Below are 24,515 nucleotides of genomic sequence, written 5' to 3' on the forward strand. Positions count from 1 at the left end.
AACTGAGTATTCGCAGTTCAACCCGTGCAGTGAGAATGTATGTGTTAATGTGTAGCGAAATTTGTCTCTGTATCTCATTCCCCCACCCCCAAAAAACCACATTCACTCTCCGCGCACTCTTACAATTTTGGCGCGCACGCTACATACAACATAATACAAAAGGTCGTTTTAACCGCGCGCACTGATCAAAGTCGTGATGGTTCAATCGGAACGCCGACGCTCCAAGTCAGAGATATTTGGTCTGAAGAAAAAAGTTTTTCTGACCAAATCGACAACACACACGCGACGACACACATCGTCACATCGACCGCCGTCGATGGAAGTGAATGATGTTCTAAAAATAGATCTGTGGGGCGAGTGAGAAGGAGGAGGGGCGTAGAACAAGAGTACGCGTGAGAGTGAGTCGTCGCGTGCGTGTGTGTGGGGTGTACACGAGAGAACTCATTTTTTTGCTCTTTCCTGGAACCCAGATGTTCTACATTCTTCTGATTTTAAGCAACAAAAGTAGAACGGGAAGTAGAAGGCTACTTCATTTCTACTTTCCTTGCTACTTTCGAGCGTGTTGACTCGCTTGGGAAGTATTCTAAACAACTAAGTAAAACTGAGAATAAAGATAAATACCTATTAAAAATGTATCCTGTACCAATTTCATCGGAGGAATGTTGGCCTTGACCGCTGACAAAAGTGCTTGCAAGCGTGAATGAAATTAAGCTGTCGCTTTTCAACATCCCTCTGTCCACCATTGTTGCCCACGGAACACATTCATTTGCATGATTTCCTCATACCTTGCCCTACACTTCAGCGTTACAACGTCCGTACAACTTTTGCCCAAAACGTCACATGCTGTCCACTAACTCTCCACCTGACAGTAGTTTAGTATCCTTGATAAGACTGATACGATCAATCATTTCCTGTGCTGCTTTGTGCTCTCCAACTTCTACTCCCTACTACCCGTTTACTCACAGCGATATTAACTCTCCCTATCACACATGCCACGAAATGGGGCACACTTTTTTTGTCTTTTTCTTCTGTGACACAAATTCCCGTTCTGTCTCCCGAAAGGAATGGTCGTGCCGAAATCAGAACGTACAGGAACGGAGCTCGGCTAGCGAAAGAGCGATAAAAAATACACCTACCAATTCCACCCCGGTATCGCTTATCGCTTCGGTTGTTGAAAGTGGGAACGATATATATTTTTTTTCGCCTGTTCTTCCCACTGAAAACCCGCAACGGAAAAAAGCGGGAAAGATGCCACCAGCAGTAACCCTATCGGCAAACTCGGCTACACACGTAACGCGATGACACGTTTGGTAGAGTGAAAACCGTGAAACAATGCCACTGCGATGGACGCACCACATGCGGAGGGGGACGCGCACAGGAGCAGCGCTGGCCGGAAGGCACGCTCCGGTGCGCTGAATTCCCACGCGATTCGTCCGTGAAAGAAGGCAGCCCCTACTGTCACGGTGCTTCGGTGCACCGGAAACCAGATTTTCCGTTGCTTGTTCGATTGTGTCGGTAGAAAAATCCGGTGTCCTTGGCAGGATTCAGTATTTGAGATTGTACGTGGGAGCTGTGTGTGGAGCTGTGTGCGTGCTCTGTGCGTGAAAGCATACCGAAGGCTCTTCCGGGAGGTTTTTTTTGGACCTTTAAGTAGGAAGGTATGATAGGTGTGGACAAAAACATACAAAGAATTTCAAATCAGAACCGGAAACGGTGCGGAAGCTTTCCGGAAGCGAAGGTATGGTGCGGTACACAGTATGCTTTATTATTGGACGTATTGAAGGGAAATGTTAAACGTTAACGGAAGAAGGTTTTTTTTTTATTACAAAACTTAAAAAATAGTAAAATGCACGTTGGTATAATTATATTGAAAACATGATTATTCTTATTATTATTATGAAGGCAAAGCATTCATCAACGCTTCCCGAACAGAAAAGGTTATAAATTTTCAGTAACAATTATTGACAAATGTTGTCGGTTTTTCATTCAACAACTTTCGCTTCTTCCTGGGAAAGTACAATATACACGTACGTTAAGGTGGATGCATAAAATACCAAATTTATATTTAAATTCAAAACAAAGTTTCTCACTTGCGCTTAGCAGCTTAGTGGGAATCGCTTGTGGTGTTACAACAGTTGCCGAAGCAATCAAATAAAACACCGAAGCACAAGCAAGCAGTAAACGCGTAATTTTATTCGCATTAATTTCTGTCTGTTTCTGTCGTGTACTCGAGCTTTCGTCCTAGGAGTAGTTCTTGCGAAATGTGAGCAGCTTTGTATGAAGCGTGCCCGACATGCTACTTTGAATTGATTTGCTAAGAATTGAATGCTTCGATGGTTCGCTGTTTCAGAATTTCGGCAACACAGATTTCGAGGAAGCCCGCTACGCCACGAGCTATTATAGTATGATTCGAGCTTGTTAAATGTGGTATTTACATGAAAATCTTTGCCAGTATTTTCGAGAACCATGAGTAATTAATTTTAAAATTTGTATAAACATATTCAAATTTTTTTTACACCACCATACAAACGTAATCAGATTCAAATTCCATCCAGCACAGCCCCCAAAAGGTGAGCTGCTTCTGTTCGCCTGCCAACAAGGATCGAATTTCGAGCGGATCTGTTTTTTGGGCAAGTACAACGCAAGCAATATTACAACATTAAATTGCATAAATGGGAAAGCTACACGTTGTTTGTGCTCTATTCGCAAGAAATGCGCCGTGGAACAATCTGAACTAACCACAAGCCCGAATGTGCAGAACAATTGACCATAAATGAGCATCAAAATGGTAATTTAAGCGCTGCTTTGCCTGTGTTCCTTAAGATACAATTTTTTTTATTACCCTTACGAAATGTTCCTTGAGCATTGCATTTTTTTTTGCAAGCAGAGTTTGCGAGAGACGACAAAAGTGGGAAGATAGTAAAAAAAAAAAACCGGCGCCAAGTCGCGAAACAAAAAAACGTTCCCCATAAAGGGAGGTAGGTGAAGGCACACTCTCTTTGCGTGCATGATTACGGTTTGTTTGTTTTCCTGTTTGATATGTATGTTTTTGTCCCGTTTTTGTTTCACTCCGCTGCCGGCTTTTCACATTGCTGGTACCATTTGAACGCAAACTCGTGTCAACTGGCACTCGATTGGTGTGAGCATAAATGAAGGGTGTGTGTGTGTATTTTTTTTTTTTACACCCCGCCACCCATTATTCGAAGCTTAATGAGTGTTATGCGCTTGGCATGCGGTGCTTTTGCCTCCATTGAGTCTATTTCCCCTCTCGTTTTCTTGGGCTATTTAAATTTTATTTCGTTTCATGTTTTACAGCACTTGGGTATATTTTTGCTCATTACTATCATGGTTGCACTCTCGAACGGGAAAGGGTGGTGGATGCCAACATAGGTTTCACTTTTTATTTGATGCCATTAAAAAGCTCTCTGTACCTAATGGATGTATGTTTTTTTTTCTGTTGTCACAATCAGATGGAACAGAGGTTTAACGGTGTGTACACCTGCCATGATCAAGATGTTGTGTACAAACATAGCAATCAGTTCAGTTATAGAGTATCATAGAAGTAGTTACAGTAGCAGCAGTAGTAGTAGTAGTAGTAGTAGTAGTAGTAGTAGTAGTAGTAGTAGTAGTAGTAGTAGTAGCAGTAGTACCACACACTAATTGCATGTCGATTTTGCAATCGGCATGCCCATCTCACTTACCCGATGATGCGCTGCATTCGCCGGTGGATAGAAGTTGATTGGATCTACATTGACGGCTGCTGGCTGATCGGTCGGATAGCGCCTCATTGGTAGATGGCTAACTTTCGCCATCGGATGGAACCATTCTGCAAGCAAGGAAAGTATCGCAAAAGAAAATGGTCTTTTAATATATAAATAGGCTACCCCATACATGTACATCATGGCATTCGAGGAGGACTAAAAGTTGTCACAATAAAATCCCATCAAAATGTCCCATAAAAGCTTCTCCCCCGGGTTTAGGTTTCGGCGAGTTTTTACCAGCCAATCTGAAAATGTCACTTTTTATCACCCACATTCGGCTGGCTCGGAAGCTGCCGACAGCTTCACTTGAGGGGAAGTGGCTGTCGCTGTCACACCACCCAAATGCACACGCTTGCCAAATCTATTTATGAGCTTTTAATTTACTTCCGAGCCGCCGAACGACCGGCAAACACCGACGGTACCATACATTTGCTGCAGGTATGGAAGTCGTAAATCCTTCTCAGGAGGAGTTTACCGTGTCGTACTGGGGCGGACCAGCATCAAAAAAGAAAAGCTCAAGATCATCTCAAGATGATAAGCACTGTAGCATGTCTGGAAATTTGGCCCACCCGTTTCCACACACGCCCGTCGAGTGGAAAAGAGTGTTTTTGAAAAGTTTGTTTTTTTCTCGGTTTTTTTTGTTGTTCTCTCTCTACCTTTTAATGAATTTGTTATTAAGCTGACAAATGAGGTGGAAAATGGAAGTTTACTGGGGGAGAGCTGCCGTTTATGGAAGGTTCTGATTTATGATTAGACCGGAAGCAGATGGAGCTAACAAAAAAGGAACCTTTTTACACGAATGTAACCGTTAACATGATTATGATAATCATCATTATTTCGTTCGTTAGAATTGAGATTGAGTGACAGTGAGAATAAAGAGTGATTTCAGATAACAAAATAAACATATAAAATTTCAATTTTTTAAACTAATGACTACGGAGCACACCATTTTAAAAACCACAAATCATTTTAACTTTGCAATATCTCAGTATCGATTTCAATTCTATCTACAGAGTTCCAAGTTCAAATTTCCTGCTACTCTTTCATGTTTCTTCACTTCATTACCTACAAATGTCAGCAAGATGTTATTTCCTTGTCTTAATAGAATTAATTCCTAGAAGGAAAGAAGGAAGGAAAGCTTTCACCTGTACAGGAGTTGTATTTTTTCTAGTATGCTTCCCAGAAAAGCTCGTAACCCTATCACTGCTTGTTTCTCAACTGATAGCAAGAACGTACATTGTAGTCGCGCTGTAGTGCAGAGCATCGTTTGTAAGAGTAGTCTTGCTGTTTTCCAATAATAAACGAAGTAGAAACCAAGCTAGAAAAAAACAGTAGAAGCTTCTGTAAAATTTATTTCTTTGAAAAGAAGACAATTGTTCTTCGTTGGAGTGAAATAAAGCTCAATAATTAATTCATCATAATCGGACCGGAAATAACCGGAAGTTCCTAACAAGAAGGCCGATATTTTGAGAAAAATTATGAATTGAATAAAATACAAAATGTTGGACGCATCTTTCGTCCAATATTTAGAGTTCAATAAATATTGGAACATGCTGAGATGGTAAAGCAAATGATAGATGTGGTATGTTGTTTGTGCTTCGTTACACAGTTCCTTGGAATTTCTATCCAGAAAATGCTCTTCCCAGAAAATAGACCCCACCATCCCGGCATGGTTGACCGCCTCCACGAGCAGATACGCAGAACGCTTCCCCATGGATTGCGGGCGAAAAGTCAACAAATCATGATAAACACGTTTCTGCTTTCTAATTATCGATGATGATTTATTTATCGCAACGAACCATTAAATTGATTATGCTCCATCAACGAGCAGCAGCAGCAACAACCATCTCGATGTTGCGCGCGGTCCTGGACCGTCCGCCCGCCAATCGTCCCCATTTTGACAAATGACAAGCTGTCCAGTTTGTCTTACGGGTGTTAATTTCAGTATCAGAGATAAGAGGACGGACCGTTGCGCTTGCTTGGAGGCAATGATGCAGCGAGGTACACAAGTGCGCCGTTCGATTCTACGGGTGTGTACACGCAGATGATGAAGATGTTTGATGCTCAATGTGTGGACAAGTCTTCCAGCAAAACGATGGGGACAGATGCAGAGCTGGAGTGCGAAATAATTTACAAAGTTACTGCGCTGCGTTGGCGTGTGCAGGTTCTAGCTTGTGTGCAGTGCGTGCTGCAATATCGGGGCCGCAGTATCAAACGATTGAGTGGCACCGATTAGGATGAGTCATTACGTTTGGATTAAATTAATTAAATTTCCATCCATAATTTACTGGTCGGATGCATGCCGGCCTCGGTGTGGTTAGCTGGCCGCGTTAAGGATGGTTTTAAGTGGAAGCGAAATCAACAGTGAAATCAGCAGGAGTTAATTATGCATCGTAGCGGTTAGGGTTGTTCGGGCGTATTTACATGGCTGAAAACGGTTCTGTTTCATCGCCATGTAACGAGGCATTGACGTTAGACCAGCTCTTAGATTAATTCTAAACTCTTTGTAAAAGTGCTGCCTTAAACAATATTGTCAGCGCACTCGTCTTGCTTTTTGAGATCAGAATAATATAGAAACATACTATCTTTGTAAATAACTGATGAGTTTAATAAATAAACGTCATTTGATTCTCATATTATAACATTCACAATTGACAGAACAAATTGTGATTCGATTTCCACCCGACTAGTCGAACATTCCATAACGCAGTTTGAAAAATGCATACATTGTATGGGCATGCTTGACGGTTAACTTGAAACCCAAAGAAAGAAAAAACCTTCATCCGGAAGCTACTTATTTATGTTCCACACATGTAAAATGCAGAATACGCCCCCCCAGCACACTGCAGTCACGAATGCGCGGTAAAATATTGTCATGAAATTGGAATGTTAAACATGGCCTTCACATGCTATGGCTTACAATTTGCGATGCTCCTTGCGCGCCAGCTTCCATACTCCTCCAACTCCGGCACCATTTGTCTTCTATTGTTGCAGTCGAATTCAGCGAAACGAAAAGAAAACGATTCCTTTTTCTTGCAGAGAAAGTTTTATCCTTTTCCCTTCAACCCTACAACCCCTCCACGCTAGTCAAACTTGCTCCGGGGGCCGTTCGGAGATGTGTTCCCGCAGGAAGGAAGCATTCTGCACTGCACTGCCTTTTGATGGGATGGGTTCATTTTTATTTTATTTTTTTAGGATTGCTCTACACTGGCACTGCTGTTCCGCTGTACCCGGTAAGGCACTTTATGGCTTTATTTGAACATTAATGAGCCTCCGTTCGCCCGGGTGCAAGTGAATGAATGGGAAACCGAGGCGTTCCTCGGTGCTTCGCGCCATTGCAGCCAGTCCCGAATCGAACAATGCAACCATCAGCTGGGAGGGGTGCTGGGTGTTGCCAGAAGGATGGTAGCAGGATTGGCTAATGATTTGCAATTTGGAAGATAATTTTGCAATGTTGCCTCGGGACAAATACTATAACGAGAAGTGCCGACATCCAACCGAGAAGTTGTGCACTGCATCGTCGTGCTGTAATTCGGGCGAGTTGATGCTTCAGAAGATGAAGCCTTTTAAGCATCGTCCACGTTTTCGCCGCTAGTCTAATGTGGTGTAGTCTTATTAGATCTCATAATTGGCAAACACGTGCTATCAAGCTGCTTCTTTCAAAAAGGGAAATTGTTTACCGACTGAAGCGAAAACTGTAGAGATGAGTTGGTTTAGGCCAATATTTGATGAATTTGATGATTGTTAAACGTTGGAAATTAAATTTTCGGGTTTTGGGGTATTTTAAATAAAATCACAAAAACCAAACCCATTTAACAATGAAGTATAAATAAAGCCTTGTGAGGTTTATTGTGTTTCCTTTCCATGCCGTATGAACGTTCAACACTGACCACGTACGGTGTATGCGTGTGAAAAAGTGTCCAGCCGCCCCATCGTACACAACTTTCTCCATTCTCCAGGGCACACCATCGTCATCAGGCCACCACCCAAAAGCGGACTTTTATTAATCGAAAACCGTTTATTTATGCTATCCGTGTACCGTGTCACACACCGTGCGCCGATATGCATACAGGTGTGCCGGAAGCGGCATCTTTGGCACCAACCCATACTACGACTCCCGTGCCGGCACGACTACGGTCCATTGCACCGCGTGCGTGTTGGCCATTTTCCTAGGATAATCCGTGGCATTAATCCGCACGGACCGAATTCGGCTGTGGTTAACGTAAACGCGTGAAAAACAGTCCCGACGCGATAATGGTCGGCCAGCATGTCCATACCGAGTGTTGTGTTGCCGTTTTGGCGGTTGTTGTTGCTTGCATGCGAACGTGGGATTAGCCAGCTTAGGGCTGATTGTGATGTGGCTTAACGGACACGGGCATCGTGTAATGAGTGTGTGTTTTTTTATTTATGTATTAAGTTCGGCGAATATGTTTCAATTTTATATTGCTCTTTAATGATATATTGATTTAATTTGGCATTTTAATGTTAGTGACCTTTTCTAAAGGTGCGTTCTTATTAATTAATGTTGGGGATTTTAGTACTACTTAAGTCTTGGCATCCTTGCTGATTTCACAATTTACTTGTATTTTTTAGAATTCAATGTCAAATACTTTTATCTTAAAGGAAGGCTGTACAATCTGCTGTTAAGTATTGCATTGCTTCTTGCTTTTTTACATATCTATTTTCAACAATTTCAATCATTGTTAAGAACTACTTGTTCTAATAATCAATTTAATTATTTGTATATTTTGGCAAAGGCAAGTTTATCAGTTATATTTTGCTGTAGGGCTCTTTTGTTCACGGTTTTATTAGTTTTAGTCACTGTTTCGTTAAAGCTCTTTTTGGCAGTTCTATATTTAGTTATTCTAATTTAATTTCATACTTCCACATTTCTTTTTCTATTGACGGTTGATTTGGTTACTTGAGGTTCACTACTATCTGTTTTTATCAACTACTTTTTTTTATTACAATTCAAAGAACTACTGAATGCCATTAAAAACTGCCGATTAGTTCTTAATGTTTGATGAAGTAAAATGATTCACTCGAGCCGAAAACTGCATGAACAGAACGGTTGCGCACGTATGGCCAAAGATCAAAGCACGCGCAATACTAGCATACAATTTACAGCAGCAACATTTTGTTGCAAATGCTTTCCAGTTGCGCGCAAACTATTTTTCCACCTGCGGTAATGTAATTGAGTTTTACATCATGCTCCCGCGCTTTCGTGCAGTTTTTGCCAGAATCTGCTTCAAAAGGCTCTTCTTAGGTTTTTCCTCTTTTCAACTTGTTTTCAACCAAACATTCATCGATGAATCAGTAAAAAGGTGTATGTGTGCTTATGTGCGCGCTCTGTGTCTTGCACTTGGGGAGGGCAACAACGAAGCACCTTTTTCTCGGTGGATGCTGCGGATGCTTCTTTTTCATCGCCAGATCGGATCAGATACCCGCGGGTACGTGAATAGTATTTCAATTTTTAACCGCACATGCACACCCACACACACTTTTCACACTCCCTAGGGGGGTGTGCAATGCGGTGTGGCATTGTGTGCAACAATCGATATTCCATTTTAAGCGGTTTGGTTCGGTCGGAACGATTGGAAGAACTCTCATTCGAGGCGAACTTAGAGAAGAGGGAAAAAGCAATCGTTGCAGGGTATGAGCTATTCCCCACACACACACACACACACACACACATTCACGCCCTTATAAACAAAACAGAAAAAGTGTAAAGAATGCCGGTGGGAACACAACCATCAGGTACGCAACATTGGAAGCTCTCTTCATGCTCTGATCATGCTTGTCGGACGTTTTTACGATTCGGTTAGCTTTGCCTTGCAGCAGCAACCGTATCGGCAAGAACATTCCGAACCAAAAATGGGTTGGAAACATATTGGCAACCCGGGCGCTGGTACAGAGCTGGCAGGCACCGCGGCATGTACACGGGCGCTTTTCATCGATAGTGTTGCCCATCGTTGCCGTAGTTTATTGTACCGCAAAGATCCGTTCGACGATAGCACACGGGACGGGAAGATGCATTATGCACTGGAACTAATTTAGTGGTGCACAGTGCCTTTGAATGATGGTGCCTCCTGGGGTGCAGGGGGGGGGGGGAGGATTATTTGGAAAGGGAAGACTGCGTGGGTTGGCCGTCTCGTAGATTGAGCGAAGCAGTGTTTTGTGCATGGCGTGAGCGAAGGTGTGAAGTACATAAAACATCATGCTGGTGGCAGATTTACGGAGCCAAGAGCTTGTACTTGTTATGTTTTGTGGTTCAAGCTGTTGATGCAGTTGAGATAAAAGAAAGCGTAGGACAACCTAACTCCTAGTTGAACCATTTGTTTTTGGCGCTACTTATTGCAAGAGGCGTTTTTTTTGTGAAATTTTAAACTAACAAAACTCAACGCAACATGATTTTACAATCTATTATCATCAAGTATAAGGAACACAGCATGCAATTGATGTAATGATTGGTCTTGGTCACTGTTATAGGACCTGCATTGGACATATCTTGGACATTTTTTAAGCCAAAATTTGCATGTTTGAAATAAAGTCAACGATGCTGAATTGATTAGATCATATTTCCATGATTTTTGCCTCCAAATTCGTTTGTTAAGCATTCAGAAACATAACAAGGAGACTAGGAATCAGCACATAAATGTATTCACTACAGTAAAGCCCAAAACATTGTACCAAATGCAACCATTCTAAACAAAACATTATATAAAATATCTCTTTCGTCTATAAAGCTCACATATGCTCTACCTTTCGGACCTTCATATTCCCTCGTACTCCCATATCAATCGTTGCTTCTAACTCTTCCCTTACATAACAATGCGCATCTTGCATCGACGACGACACTATCACCATACACCCAGCGCGCTCTCGTAAGACATTCAAATGAAATGGAAATTTCGCTCATCGTTTCATAAACATTTCGGCATCACTTTCACTGTCGCCTGACCATCGGTCTCGGCTTTGGTCAACCGGATCGACATCGAACCCTCCCGAGGTCACCCCCTAGCATACCATCGAACCACGCACAGCCGCACAAAACTCGATCGAAATGTTCGAAAATCGAAGTGAGACAGACGTAGCGAACATAACTTTGAAAGAAGACAGGAGAAAAAAAAACGCACGCAACACATTCACGTTTTTCTCGCTAGAAGCGCTTTCGACCGTTGCAGAAATTGCCAAAAACGGACCGGAGCTGCAGGAGCACGGGAGTAATGTTCCCGGGAGGTGGAATCGGCGAACGAACGCGGGAGCGCACATACACACACACAACAGCATCTTTCATCGGGAGACCCATGCCACGGTTCACGGTTCCTCTGGCGGGCGATGCCGCGTCACCTCAAACCGGTTCCCGCCACCTTCGCCCGTTTCGGTGAGAAACTTTCTCGATTTTGATAACGCGCCCGCGTCGAAAGTGAGAGTTTTCACCTGGGCCCACCGAACCCTTTCACTCCCTTTTGGCCGGCTTCCATTTCGAACACCGGCGGGATGGCTACGATTTTGGGCTCTGCCCAGATGATCGGTGACGGAGCGGATCGGATGCAAACGAATCTGCTACCGAGGTAACCGACCGATGAAACGGTGAACGATGCATTTCGTCCACGGTCAGCATCGGTTCTAAGATTGCGAAAAGACGTACTATGTGTGTGTGTTTATTCTCTCAACAGCTTTCGACTGAAATTGCACACTTTCCAATGGAACTCAATTGGAGTCCTGAAAAACATCGCTCTTCTGCTACCCCTGTACTGTCAGGGTGATACCATAGCGAATCCAAAAAAAAGAAATTGCGAGAAATTGACAAAAAAGTCAACTCCCAACTCAAAAATCACAACTACGACTGACTGAGGTATTGGAAAACTTTTTTCATTTCCAATTGCACAGCACAGCGAAGGTTTCGGGTCTGCAGTACACTCGAACTTATAAGGGATCACTCTCCAAGGAATATGCACCAATTCGTTTACGACCTACTTTTTCGACTCTTTTTCAATGTCCTTGACTCTGTCCGTACAAATTTTGAAACAACGTATACGTACGTAGAAAGATGTCAAGTAGTTTTCGTAGTACAGGGTACCCTGGAGTCACTGTGAGTAATTGATTGGTGACATCCAAGTGGTGCCGTTGTACCTTTGTACGTTTGTTTAAATTATCAATGTATTCTTTAAAGCTTTTGCATTTAGATGTGTTGATGTTGTTTTGAAGTTATACCTTTTACATGTTAATGTAGTATGAGTAAGAAATAAGTTTGATCGTAATTATAAAACTACCAGCCCATCATTAGTATTTGTAAAAATTGATAAATTGATCTTGAAGATAAGAGTTAGTTCAATGGATAACAATGAATGCAGCAATTAAAACTCTTATTAACTCTTATTTTCCCATCACTTTGTTCTTAGTTCTTAGTTCTAAGAATATTCTTAACCTTCTGGGCATGCCTTAACTTATCGTTGAGCCTTTTACTGTTTTCAATTTCTTCAGTCACGCATGTAAGCTGAAGCATTCTTTAAAAAGACTAACATTGCCTTGTTTTAATGTTTACCCAGTTTTCATCTTTCCATCAGCAAAATTGTGCCTTATTCGTGTGCCTTTTCCTGCTGTGTTGGGTGTGTTCTTTGCTCTCCCAGACAAACGATTTTTTTTGGATCCCCATGTCTCCCATAATCTAGTCCGCTAATCATCGATTAATCAGCCTAATTTGGCCGGATGGACGGAGTTGTAGCTCGCACCGTTATGCTTTACGACCCCGACCGATTCACGAAATTTGTACGCTTCGTTACAAAGGTCGGACTTTTTCACTTCACCATTTCCCGCTTTGGGCAACATTTCACAGAACATTTTGGGCGGGAGACTGGGCTTACCGATTCTTATTGCCTTTTTTTTTTGTTGTTGCTTTGTTTAATCGTTCAAGTCTTTTTTGCGCCGCTTTTCTTCAAACAAAGATTTTTCTAGCTTTCGACCGATACCGGAATGGGACGTGAGCGATCGGGGAAGGAAATGGAAACAAATCTTTTCATCGTTATACACAAGCGTGGAGTGTTGCTGTTGTTGCTTCCTTCAATAAAAAGAAACCGTCCATCTTCGCGCGAAACGTCTTTATCGTCAGCGCACTCCACTCCCTTCGTCAAAGCCAAAAGAAATTGGATGAAAATCCACTGCAATCGACTGTGAAGGACTCCGCTCGAACGGAACCGAGAAGCTAGGGGGGAAGGGCAGCGCCGGCAGCCCCTGCAGCGAGTCCCCCAGGAAAACTTGTAGTCGGAAAATCGGTAGCAAAGTTTAGCTATTAAAGGATGCCCGGAGGAGTTGGGCAATTTGTCCAAGTCCGGCGGATCGTTGTTCCCTATGTTAAACAGCCAAACGAACGCACACACACACACACGGGAGGGCGGGCGCCGGTCATAACGAGTTTGTTCGAAGTACTGCAACGAAACCACTTCATTATTACGCACTTTGGGCGTTTTTCCTGTTTCTTGCATTTTTTTTTCTTGGGCTTGTTTCCGGGTCACCTCATCCGGGGATGGATGGGTTAGAATGGAACAGCTTTTTCGAAACCCACTAATTGGACGTCATCATTCGCTGCTTGTCGGGCAGTTTTGTATTGTGTGGGCTGGCAGATCTTTAAGCTACAGTTTGGGCAGTTAATGTAAGGAGTTTGATTGGATTGTTACGGTTATGGGTTGGACGAGGTGTATGATAAGAGAAATGTCCCACAAAATGTGTTTAAGAAAGTAATCAAAAACCTCCCTAGAAAGGATGTGCCACAATGATTCGCAATAAGATAAGTATAACACATATGGAAGCCAATTAACTTAAACTATAAAGGCTGGGCTACATTGATCGTACTCGCAAGCGTAATTTTGATTTTCACTAGCGCATCTGGCGGCGACTGGTGGAAGCTTTTTTTGGTCATCGAGGGAATGGTCACGCCGGACCGCCATCTCAAAATTAAGTAGTTTTTTCATCGTTTTCCATTGCAAAAATGGATGCAATGCGTGCAAAACATGTGTATCTACGTTTTACAAAACTTTTTTCCTCCGATTTTAGTAAACATCATGGAAAATTAACGTATTTTCTGGAGCAGCTCCAAATTGTTGAGCAAAATGCTTCGGTCAGCCGCCGCCAGATGCGCTAGTGAAAATCGAAATTACACTTGCGAGTGCGATCAATGTAGCCCGGCCTTAAGAATTTCTCCTCTCAGGTGCCCATTATATCCTAGAAGCATATTCAGAGAAACTCGATTATCGATCATGGAACAAGAAGATGCTGAACCTACATAGGTTCTGGAACTTTCATTAATATTTTATTTAATTCTAAAACAGCAACAGTATGGAACTCAGTTGCAAACCTGTCCCAGCTCAGAATCCGTCCCAGTAACTATTCTGACTGACCTGTGACTGACTTTGGTACTGGTAATCAAGTATTTTTAGCATTCCTAGCAGTAGTTTTTAGTCATCTAATTAGCTATACACTAATTAAAATCATCCATCATTAGCCATGAAGCACAAAAACTAATGCGCATTACTCCGTGATTCTGTAACAACATGACGAATATTAATATGTGTTTTTGTATGAATTGATGGCTTTTTACATACATAATGCGAGTTTTTTTTCTCGTAAGAGCGGCCTAGTTAGTCGTATCACTTGAATAAAGTGGTTTCTTAAGGTCGGAGTACATTGTCCGTACACGCTAGTGTAATTTCCATTTTTACTAGCGCATCTGGCGGCGGCTGACCAAAGCATTTTGCCAAACAATTTGGAGACGCTTCAGAAAAAAATCATGTTTTTAACTTAAACAGGACTGGAAAAGCTTTGTAATTGATAGAAAAATATGTTGTGCTAGTATTTCAGCCAATCTATCATAAAAAACGGTGAAAAAACTAATTAAATTTTAGATCCGGCCCGATCATTCCCACGATGATCGAAAAAAAGCTTCCACCAGCCGCCGCCAGATGCGCTAGTGAAAATATAAATTACACTAGCGTGTACGGATAATGTACCCCGGCCTTTAAATAGTAAAATGAACGATATTCAAATTTTGTTTGGTAAAATCTCGCATGTCAAAGGAAGAATCAACCGACTCAACACAGTAATTTAAACATTTGCGATCGCCAATATCATTCCAGCCACTGCAAAACAGAACAATTTCCCCCCCACACACACACACGTCGCTTACACTGTCATTTAAGAGCGATTGCTTTTGCTTGGACTCCAAACCCCTTCCCATAGCCCATATGTTTGTCGACATAAATAGTGGCTCCGGTGACCAACTCCCCAAATAACAGCCCGGCCGCTTGACGTCGCTGACCATCGAGTACGGAAAATTCGGTCAAATTTTTGCATAAATACTGCGCACTCCATATTCGCATTCGCGTCATTTGCATACGCCGAACGTTGCTGCCTGCCACGTTGGCAGACATCGCGAAAATGGATCGACGGTGGCAAAATTGCGCAACAACCGCGCACATGGCAGACGCAGCGCTCGGTGTGTTTCGGAGGGCTCCGACGGTTGACATTTGGCCCTTAGCGATGCACCGGCGCTGGGCAGTTTCGCAGCGCGTACGATGCAAAGCTGACCTGCGTGCGCGTTTGCTCGCAAAATGACACTTTATTACACCACAAGACAGATCATTAATTTTGGACGTTCGAGTGGTTCGATACGCGTTCAATGCACACTACTCCTTCGACTGACGCCGTTTCATAATGGGGTAGAATGGGGCGGAGTGCGATTAAGAGAGAACTTGTGCAAGGGGTTGGTCGTCGGACGTTGAGCGGAGGTGTTCTGTTGCATTGCATTCGACCAACTGCCCCAGAAAGATAAACGCTGTAGGTCAGCGCTTGGGGCTTGTTGCTGGAGCAAAGTACACATTATATACGAAAATGATTATTACATGCTTTGTATCGAGACCCACATATACTTGGGGCAGTTTTAGAAGAGTTTATAGCTTCACACAAAACTTTGCCTAAAGGGGAGCGCATTAAAAATGTTTTGGGCAGTATGTTAGTATGTTTGGTAGTATCATTCACAGCACACCTCCATTTTGATGCAGCACTAGATGGATAAGCTTCGAAAATGTTGCACGAAAATGATGATTTTTTTTGTTATGCAAATTCAATCACAACATACTGGGCAGATTTTGCAACCTGATACGCTCATCTAGTTGCAACACAATATTTTCCAAACATTCCACTTCAGTGCTCGCTGCCGGGGTATCTATTTTCACTGAATGTTCACAGGTTTTCATTTTGACTCTCCACCCTCCACCCATACAGCATACAGATCGGGGCCGGTCGGATAGGGAGTAAAATTAGGTTCGGTGGAATTTTGCGTCGGATTGCGGTCCCGGCACTGCGGATGCATCGACTGCGGATGCGGCACAATCGGTGCTGGCGGGCTTGGCCGTTACGCATTTTGCGTTTGAAGTATGTTGATGCAGTGCCGATTGGTGTTGTTCTGTGCGGTGACAGTGGTGAGTTGTTTTGGCGCTGTTTTTACTTGATCACACACAGCGTGAGCAGCGGGTAGGAGGTGTGCTGTTTTTTTTTCTTTCCGGGCTGTTTTGTTTAGGGTCAACATTTCAGAGGTAATGCATGTCACATTCGATTTGAAATGTGTTCCAGCGCATTAAAACACTACTTTTGACGGCACACATCGAATGCAATCAAGCAACTGGGACGTATTAAACATTAAAAGCTCATACTCTCATTACCTTTAAAGACTATGTGTCATTTAAAATAATCTATGACATTCCAATGAAACTGTGGATCGATCAACATATTTTACTAAAATCATGACATGAAGGAAATTTACAAATTAGTTAACATTGAAAGAGAATTTATTCTGAACAATTCACAATATTCTTACCAAATGCTTGGAGCACATGTTCCACTGATTGATATTGATATTTAAATATGATTCGTTGTTTTCGGCGAGTTTAAGTAATACCTATAGATACATACGTTATACTGATCAAAAATCCTATTTTAGCCTATCCTTATCCTTTATAAATCTCTCAAGGGACCAGGGACCAACGTAGAGAGATATTCATTTAAGAAAATATTTGCCTCCGGGAGACATCCATCTTGAGAGACATGAAAAGTATTGAATATTATAGGACCTTTAAAATGTTTATCTTAAAAGAAAAATCCACCTTTAAGAGACTATATCTTAGATAGGCTTCACAGTAGTTATATTTATGAGCTCACATACACATTAAAAGAATCAAACATTTAAAAAATTCTTTAGTTGCGGTTGTGAATAAATTTTTGATATTTATATACAAAGATATTTAATTTACAACGAAGCAGTTAATCAGCAGTTATTCCGCATTGATAAGTTTAGGTTGTGTTAATTAAATCCTTTGGATTGCTTAAAGAAACCTTTTGGTTGACATTTTAATTTAAATATAATAAGAGACATTTGCTCGCGCATTATACAATGAACATATTTTTGAACACCCTCTTTTATTGAAGTCGCTTACTTTTGGCTATGGAAATGTAATGGTCCTCACATCACCGAGTTTTGAGAGCATTATTATCACCATCTCTCTCTCAAACGCACGCACTAGATTACGCTCACCCCTTTTTCTATTCATTGGTAGGATTTTTGTCGTCGATTGCTGTCTATCAAAGTGAGTTGATATATCAGGTGGGCTTATCCAGTGCAATTTGACGTCATAAAACGAAAGTAGGAAGAAAACCTGATTTGACAGTTAGATCCATAACAAACTGGATGCTTTGATGATTTTTCTACAGTGAACAGGACCAAAGGATATATGCGCAGGCACGCTGATAAATTTCTCACTTTCAGTATCAAATCGTATTTGGTTCGGTTGGTACACTGCTCCTTGCTTGCTGGCATAAAGGAATCAATAATTGTTGGCTATGAATCAAATTTGGCGGAGAAAATGTTTTTTTCTTGGAATCTATAGCCTTCAAATCTTCATTTTAATCCAAGAACTGGCTGTCACATAAGTTGTTTTGACTTCTTTCTTCGTGCTACACCTGAGTAAAACCACATACAATTTCTGCGAGATTTCGTTTAAACTTCAAGGCAATTGTGTGTCGATGTATTGGTGAGAAAGAACACCATAAGCCCACCTGATATATACACTCACTTTGCTGTCTATGTTTAATGTACTTGAAATGGTGCAAGTAACAATGTTCATAAATCCATAAATATTACGTTCGGGTACAATGTCTGGTCATACATGCAGAAGGATAAATCAAATTAACAAACTATTAAACGAAACTAGATAAGCATTACTACAAAAATAATATTAAAATAATTTTATATTGCGTTTTTAATGCACTAAAATAGAAATAAATTTACATTAAAAACGTGTTTTTAAATTAGTTTTATTTTATTTTATTTTATTTATTATTTCAACTTAATACTTTTAATATCTGAAAAAAACAACGACAAAAAAGTAAGCTTTAGCTATGAACAGCCTCAATACAAATATATTTTGTTTACATTCTGCTGCTAGATAAAAAATCTAAAGCCTTTTAACACATCTCATCTATCAAAAAAAAAAAAGAAACAAAAGAAGCCCTTTATAATCATTGAAGCAGTCACACCTCCAGAAAATCAAAACCAAATAATCCATCCACCCAAAAATTAAAAAAAAAAACATTTCGAACAAAGAGCACGGATTGTTTATATTTCACCCGATCTCCGCAATCATGCCGCTGTCTAACAAAGTTCGCAGCCTCGCCGCAGCCGGTCGAACCTTTCAGCGCAATCAACGCAAGGTCAACGAAACCTTCACCCGGCACCACTAATTGGCTTCAATCTTATGCCCGCTCGAGGTACGCAAGCCAAAGGAGAGAAGAAAAAAAGGAAAGACCCGCAGTTCGCACTTTCCAGCACCGACTGGCGCGGTGTCTCGGTGACAAAACCCTACCCCTTCCCCTCTCACCACTCTGCCGAACACACGACGTTCCCCCCAAAAATGGTCAAATAGAAATGGTCGACATGAAAGCGAAACTTTCGCGCGCGCACTCCCAAACCAACGGTCCTACCGCGACACGGACCGGAGATGAATGAACCTCCGTGCGGTTTCGTGGTGATTGCCAGAAGCGCACTGCACCACCACCAGCACCGGTTACGCGGGGCCCAAAACGGTACGGCCAGCTTAGCAACGACGCACTGGCCGGCAGGTGTACGCCTTGGACTTGAGCAAACTGGCGGCCGAACCCGTTTGGACGCACGCACCTAACCTTGCACATGAATGGCGGGCAGGTTTCGGGGCGAAATCGGTGTGTCCGAGCACCAGCACTACCACCATCCCGTTGTGACCGATTGGTTGTCGCCAAACCATCCCAATCGTGCGAGGGGAACGAATTTCCACCGCAGCAGCGCCCAGCGACGCCAAAGGTTAATGGACTTCTTCCTGCCCTGCGGGCGAGATTGACGAGATTCGACCGGTGTGTGTGTGTGTGTGCTTTTATTGGTATCTTGTACCGAGTGAGGAGTGGACGCACACCACACACCGCGTAGATAGCTGCAGTTCCGTGTGCCTAAAGAAAGGGAATTCCTCGTGACCAATCATTTGGGGAGGTGTCTTACGCCGGGGAAACGGTTTTTTGGGGTGTCCGAAAATGATGCACCTGGTTCCAACAAGCGCGAGCGACAGGTTCGGTTTGCCTTTGGAAGGCCATCCAACTCCTCACCAGGTGGTCGGCTAGGAAGGGATCTCTACGGATCCCCGTGCCCTTTGCACATAACCGATCGTACGCGAGTCACAGTCGCTTAGGAGCGATAGCTTCCGTGACGGCGTCTCTTTGCCAGGAGGGGTCCTTTAACTTTAGAAAGCAACCTATGTGTGTGATAAAATGTAAAGCCCGTGCGAACGGCAACAGCATTTCACCCCTTGGGGCGTGATTTAGGCGGTCGAAAACAGTGTTCGGTATGGAACACTGCACGCGTGCACAGAGAGAAAGAGAGAAGCACACACTCTCTTGACCTTCATCAACGTCATCGGGCAGTGTACCGTCAACACGATATTGTCGGACAAATTTAAATCGTTCCAAAGGACGGCGCAAATGAATCACTAACGCGTGTGTGAGGGTTGGGTTGGGCGAAGCTTCCGTTGCTTGTTTTGGGATGGTTTGTGACGCGGTTGTTTTTCTACCGTCTCACTCGAGGCGTATTTTCTCCTCCCAAAAAACTGGGAGACGCACTTAAATGGTGGCCCCGGGGGAACTCCCGATACAGCGGCGACGACAAGGTATTTTGTTTATTTTTCTTGTTGCCTTGCTTTCACTGCTGCTGTGTGAAGACACTCCCGTTTCCGGTAGCATCAAAGCAGGAAGACGATCGTTGTTAAAGGTTGTTTATCAATAAAACACACTTTAATTTTAATAAATTCGTTATTTTTAGGGCATATGTATAAATAAAAAATAGTTGGTTTGCATTTAATTAAGGGTTTTAATCTAAAATGTCATCGATAATCTGCTTAATGGCATCTTTCTCCCATAATTGACATCAATCATTTGTCCCTTGCCCTGTTAAGTAGTTAATCAAAGCTCTTCGTAAGCTGCTTAATCATCACAAATCAGTAAACACAGCGCAAAGAAAGTGAAATTTTATAGCCTACACAAACTGTCCCCTAGTGTTTCCGATAGCTTCGCTTCGTGTTCCTGCGAGAGTGCACACACACAGACACAGAAAAGGGCCACCCCGAATCCGCCGAAACCATATCGAATCCGATAAGCCGATCTGCTTTACCAATGGAAAGGCAATCAAATAAACAAAAAAATAAGCTTGCATCGCTCGATTTCCAAAACAATCGTATTACGAAACACGCTAGACGCCACATCGATCGTTGCCACCCGCTTTTCTTTTGTTTTCTACAAAGCAACCTTAATGTCAACGACATGCAGAACGGCAGCGCAACCAAAAGTGTGCAAATTGTTGTTCGCTTGCACAATAACGCATAATATTATGCGTCTGGCATAATCGCGGGTTCGTCGTCTGGCGGACGGTGTGTTCCCCTTTTTTTGCGCACTGTTGCTGTAGGTTAAGTGTGTATTAGCATTAGCATCATTGAGAAAGTGGTTAAGCTAGACTGTCAGCTTTACATACGATTAGCTAATGATGGTTGGGGCAAATGTTTAAGGCATCGGTGAATGATCTCGAGGGGATGATTTGTTCTTCGTTGTTGATAGTTACCTAGAACGATAAAAAAATTGATTTTTTGTTATTAATATGTACAAAGAAAGTATCAAAAATAGTTTACTTTTTTGAAAAGAACCTGTTTATAGTATTTTTTTGAATTCCATTCTTTGTATGTCAGAGTTTTTTTTCTTTTGATTTTATAGCTAATATTAATAATAATTTCAACTCAGACTATTTAATCAATATTAAACGACCCAAACTTAGCCCAAGGACAGGCACGAATGATAACATGCATGCAACCAGAATCAATGAATATCGGATGTTGTTAAATGGGATTGGAAATTAAATAAAGTTGAATCTATTTCTAATTTGAAAGCATTTAATTTTTATCACATAAAGAGTAACTATCCTGCCATAAGAAAGGCATGTCTTCTCTACAACATTCTTGCATCAGTACGATAAGCGCGCTGGGAACAAAATACCATTGCAGCGAATTTTGCCAACCACTCACCAGTAGAGGAAGAACAGTGCAGCAACAGCAGCTTTTGCGCTACCGGTATGTTATCAACGCTCAATGTACCCGTACCGTCCCAGGAACCCTCCCTCAACGCGACCACCAACTCATAACGATCCAAAAGGTGCAAACGGTTCTCGGTGCAAACGCTCAAACCCCCTCTCCCCCGGTAGAACAAGCCCCCATAATTATATGCTTTTATGGTGAGTTTCATAATTCATACCACCGGCCGGCAGGAAAAATCCCACTCCAAGCCGGAACCAACGGTCGGAAAAAGGGATTATCTTTCGCCCGCTAAACGGTGTTTACGGCCCCACGCTCAAGGTGAGTGTGGGTGTCTGTGTGTGTGTGTATCGATGTGAAATTCGCGTTCCAACTAAGGGGAAGCTGAAGGTGAGGTTTCAACCACCAAGGCCCATCATTCGTCATTCTCGATCGTCGTAGCTTTTGTGTATAGATCGTATTCACCAAAACTCTGGCGTCGCCCTATGTAGAGCCTTGCGGAGCTGCAATGCACCGGTGCAACGGTATCCTCCTGCATACACCAGCTGTTATCACACCATTTTCCACCGACAAGCATTCATTATTATCGTCCAACGATGCCCAGGCAAGCTCGTGCACATTCTCACCATTGCTACCAGCGCCTGTTCTTATCCCCGCCCTGCACTGTGTCCTTTCAGCTCTTCTTCCACGCTGCTTGAGAAAAACAACCATTCTAGCACGTTAGCATAGTGGGAAAAGGAAAATTCATGCGCTCGAAATGGTAATCATGTACCGGGTACAGGATGCAACCATTTCCGAGTGCGATGGCTATTTGTTTATGCGAATGCAATGTACCGCGATTCTATAGCGCGATTCTATATATTTGTTTTTGAAGAAAACAAAAATGGTCGGAAAATCATACACCTTCACAGATAGAATTGAAGCCTGAAAAACTACCACGAGTATAATTTAACTTTCCCACCAAATAAATTACAACGCTGTGGATGGACAAACTGGTGCGAAAATTGTTCGTGGAAATTATGAATGCAGTTTTGCAGTCGTAAAAAAAAGGTAAGCCAACAACCGTGTTGCGAAGCAACATTAGTAATAATCGACAGTAAATGTTGTATGTAAACCCGCGTGCTTGAGGAATCGGTCATGGATAAAAATGCAAATAAATGTTTCATTTAATTATGTCCCACGTCAAGGCAAGCATAAATCAAACAAAACGATAAAAAACCGGCAAACAGCACACATCTAGCACAAATAGCAGCATTAATGCTGTGCATTATTTACACGTGGGCGATCCGTGGGCGAAGTTTGAAGTACAAAACAAAACGCCCAACTCCCACAGAACTCAGCAACACCGTCATTCGGCTAACGGTCCGCACCAAATGTTGATTTATAACATTCTCCCGCTACTTTCCCAAAAAAAATATGACACAATTCCAGCGGCCCCGTCCCAAAATAGTGCCGATCGCAAATTGGGTGGGCAAATTTATTACAATATCGAACCACCATCAATCCAGAATTGGACGAAGCTATTTTTGATGTTGTACAATGTTGAGCTCGTTTGTGTTTTTTTTTTTTGCACTTCATTCTTTATTATACTTTCCACAGCAGAGCTTTCCCCTTTGCCAGTGTGGTTGCTTTCCATTCCATTCAGACAGAGGAGAAAAAAAAATATCTACAGATGAGTAAAAGAATCTCCAAATTCCCGGCCAGTGGGGGCAGCAAACGAAAATAACATCCAAGTACCGCCGCCGCACGCCAAACGTCAACCGGTTGATTTGTGATGGATAAAAAATCATAACCAATAAATTATTCGCCCTCCCCGGCAAACATGGAAATCATCAATAAACGAACGCAAACCGGTCAAACAAAGAGTGCCGCCCCTCCGGTCGGAAGGTCAGCAAAGCACGAGAACAAATGTTGAGAGTTTTGGTACACCCTGCCGGACCCCTCCCGAAGGGATTCCACATAGAGCGCCGGCTATTCATTCGGTCTCGGAACCGGACCGGCCGCAACAGCAACCTCCACGGGTAGATGTCGAATGATTTATTCATCCGTTGCGAAACCAGAACGAGAAAGCACGGGAAATATGACATGCATCCAGAATGTCCGCATGAAAAGCCAAACAAGTAAAAGGAACAAAATAACATACACACACATACACGGGAAAGGGAATGAAAAATCACATTCACACTGAATGGAAAATTGCATCCGGATGCAGTTTAACCGATGCATCGGACCCGGTTGGTGTGTTTGTACTGGAGAAATATGATGACATTGGGTTCGGAAAAATGTTCGCTTCAATTCACCGGGAAAAAACGTTATGTTCTCGTTACAAAATGAAGTTAAAGATAAGCAACAAAAAAACGACACGATCGACGCGCATGTTGATCAGGTTCTGGTTAGTAATGGAGCGATAGTTGGAAAAATTGCTTCTGCTCGTTACTTGATAACCGGTGCAACGGTCGAGGTGGAAAGCGTTTTTTTTCTATTGTTATTCTATCTGCAGTGCAGCTGCTTTGTGTTGACACAGTAAATATGCATTTCGACATAAAAATGGTACACTGCGTTAAAAAAAAGGGTAAAGTGGGTCAGCATTTGTATGTGTATGTTTTCAAACAAATAATTCAATTATAGCCAATGCAAACGTAGTCATAAAATATAAAAATAAATAAATATTGGGAGACTCAAATAAGATTCAAAAAAAAAGTTTATTTTTCATGTATTTGAGGGTTCAATATATAATATTATAAAATGAGAGACAAATGATAGCTATATTATTATTTTTTATATTTTTTATTCAGGAGTAACAGTCCAAAAAGGCCGTATTGATTTAGCTAGTTATATTATAGTTCTACTTAAAAATGATAATAGCATGATAGTTATAATAAAACTGATTTGTCTGTTGCTAAATATTTGAACAATTCAAAATATCTATATAAAATTACACTAGAAAAGCAAATAAGGGAGGTGTAATAGGGAAAACAAATAAAAAAACTAACAAACAAACAGCAAGAAAATGAAGTACAGTAACGAAAAAAGATGGAAAGAGATATATATCTAAAATCATTAGATAGCAAATACTGAAACACAAAACCTCCAATTGATGCTGTTTTGT

At 42.1% G+C, this 24,515-nt stretch overlaps 1 protein-coding gene across 6 annotated transcripts in view; it reads right to left on the reverse strand.

Moving 5' to 3' along the window:
• LOC121592820 (serine-rich adhesin for platelets) overlaps positions 1 to 24,515 on the reverse strand; it is a 152,686-nt gene that overhangs the window by 31,032 nt on the left and 97,139 nt on the right. For all 6 annotated transcript variants that reach the window (XM_041914636.1, XM_041914634.1, XM_041914633.1 and 3 more), the window contains one exon: positions 3,702 to 3,826. In XM_041914636.1, coding sequence (XP_041770570.1) covers positions 3,702 to 3,812 — 111 coding nt within the window. In that variant the 5' untranslated portion in view covers positions 3,813 to 3,826. The remainder of the gene's footprint in view (positions 1 to 3,701; positions 3,827 to 24,515) is intronic.

Source organism: Anopheles merus, chromosome 2L (genome assembly GCF_017562075.2).
Source record: "Anopheles merus strain MAF chromosome 2L, AmerM5.1, whole genome shotgun sequence".
Classification (NCBI taxonomy): Eukaryota; Metazoa; Arthropoda; class Insecta; order Diptera; family Culicidae; genus Anopheles; species Anopheles merus.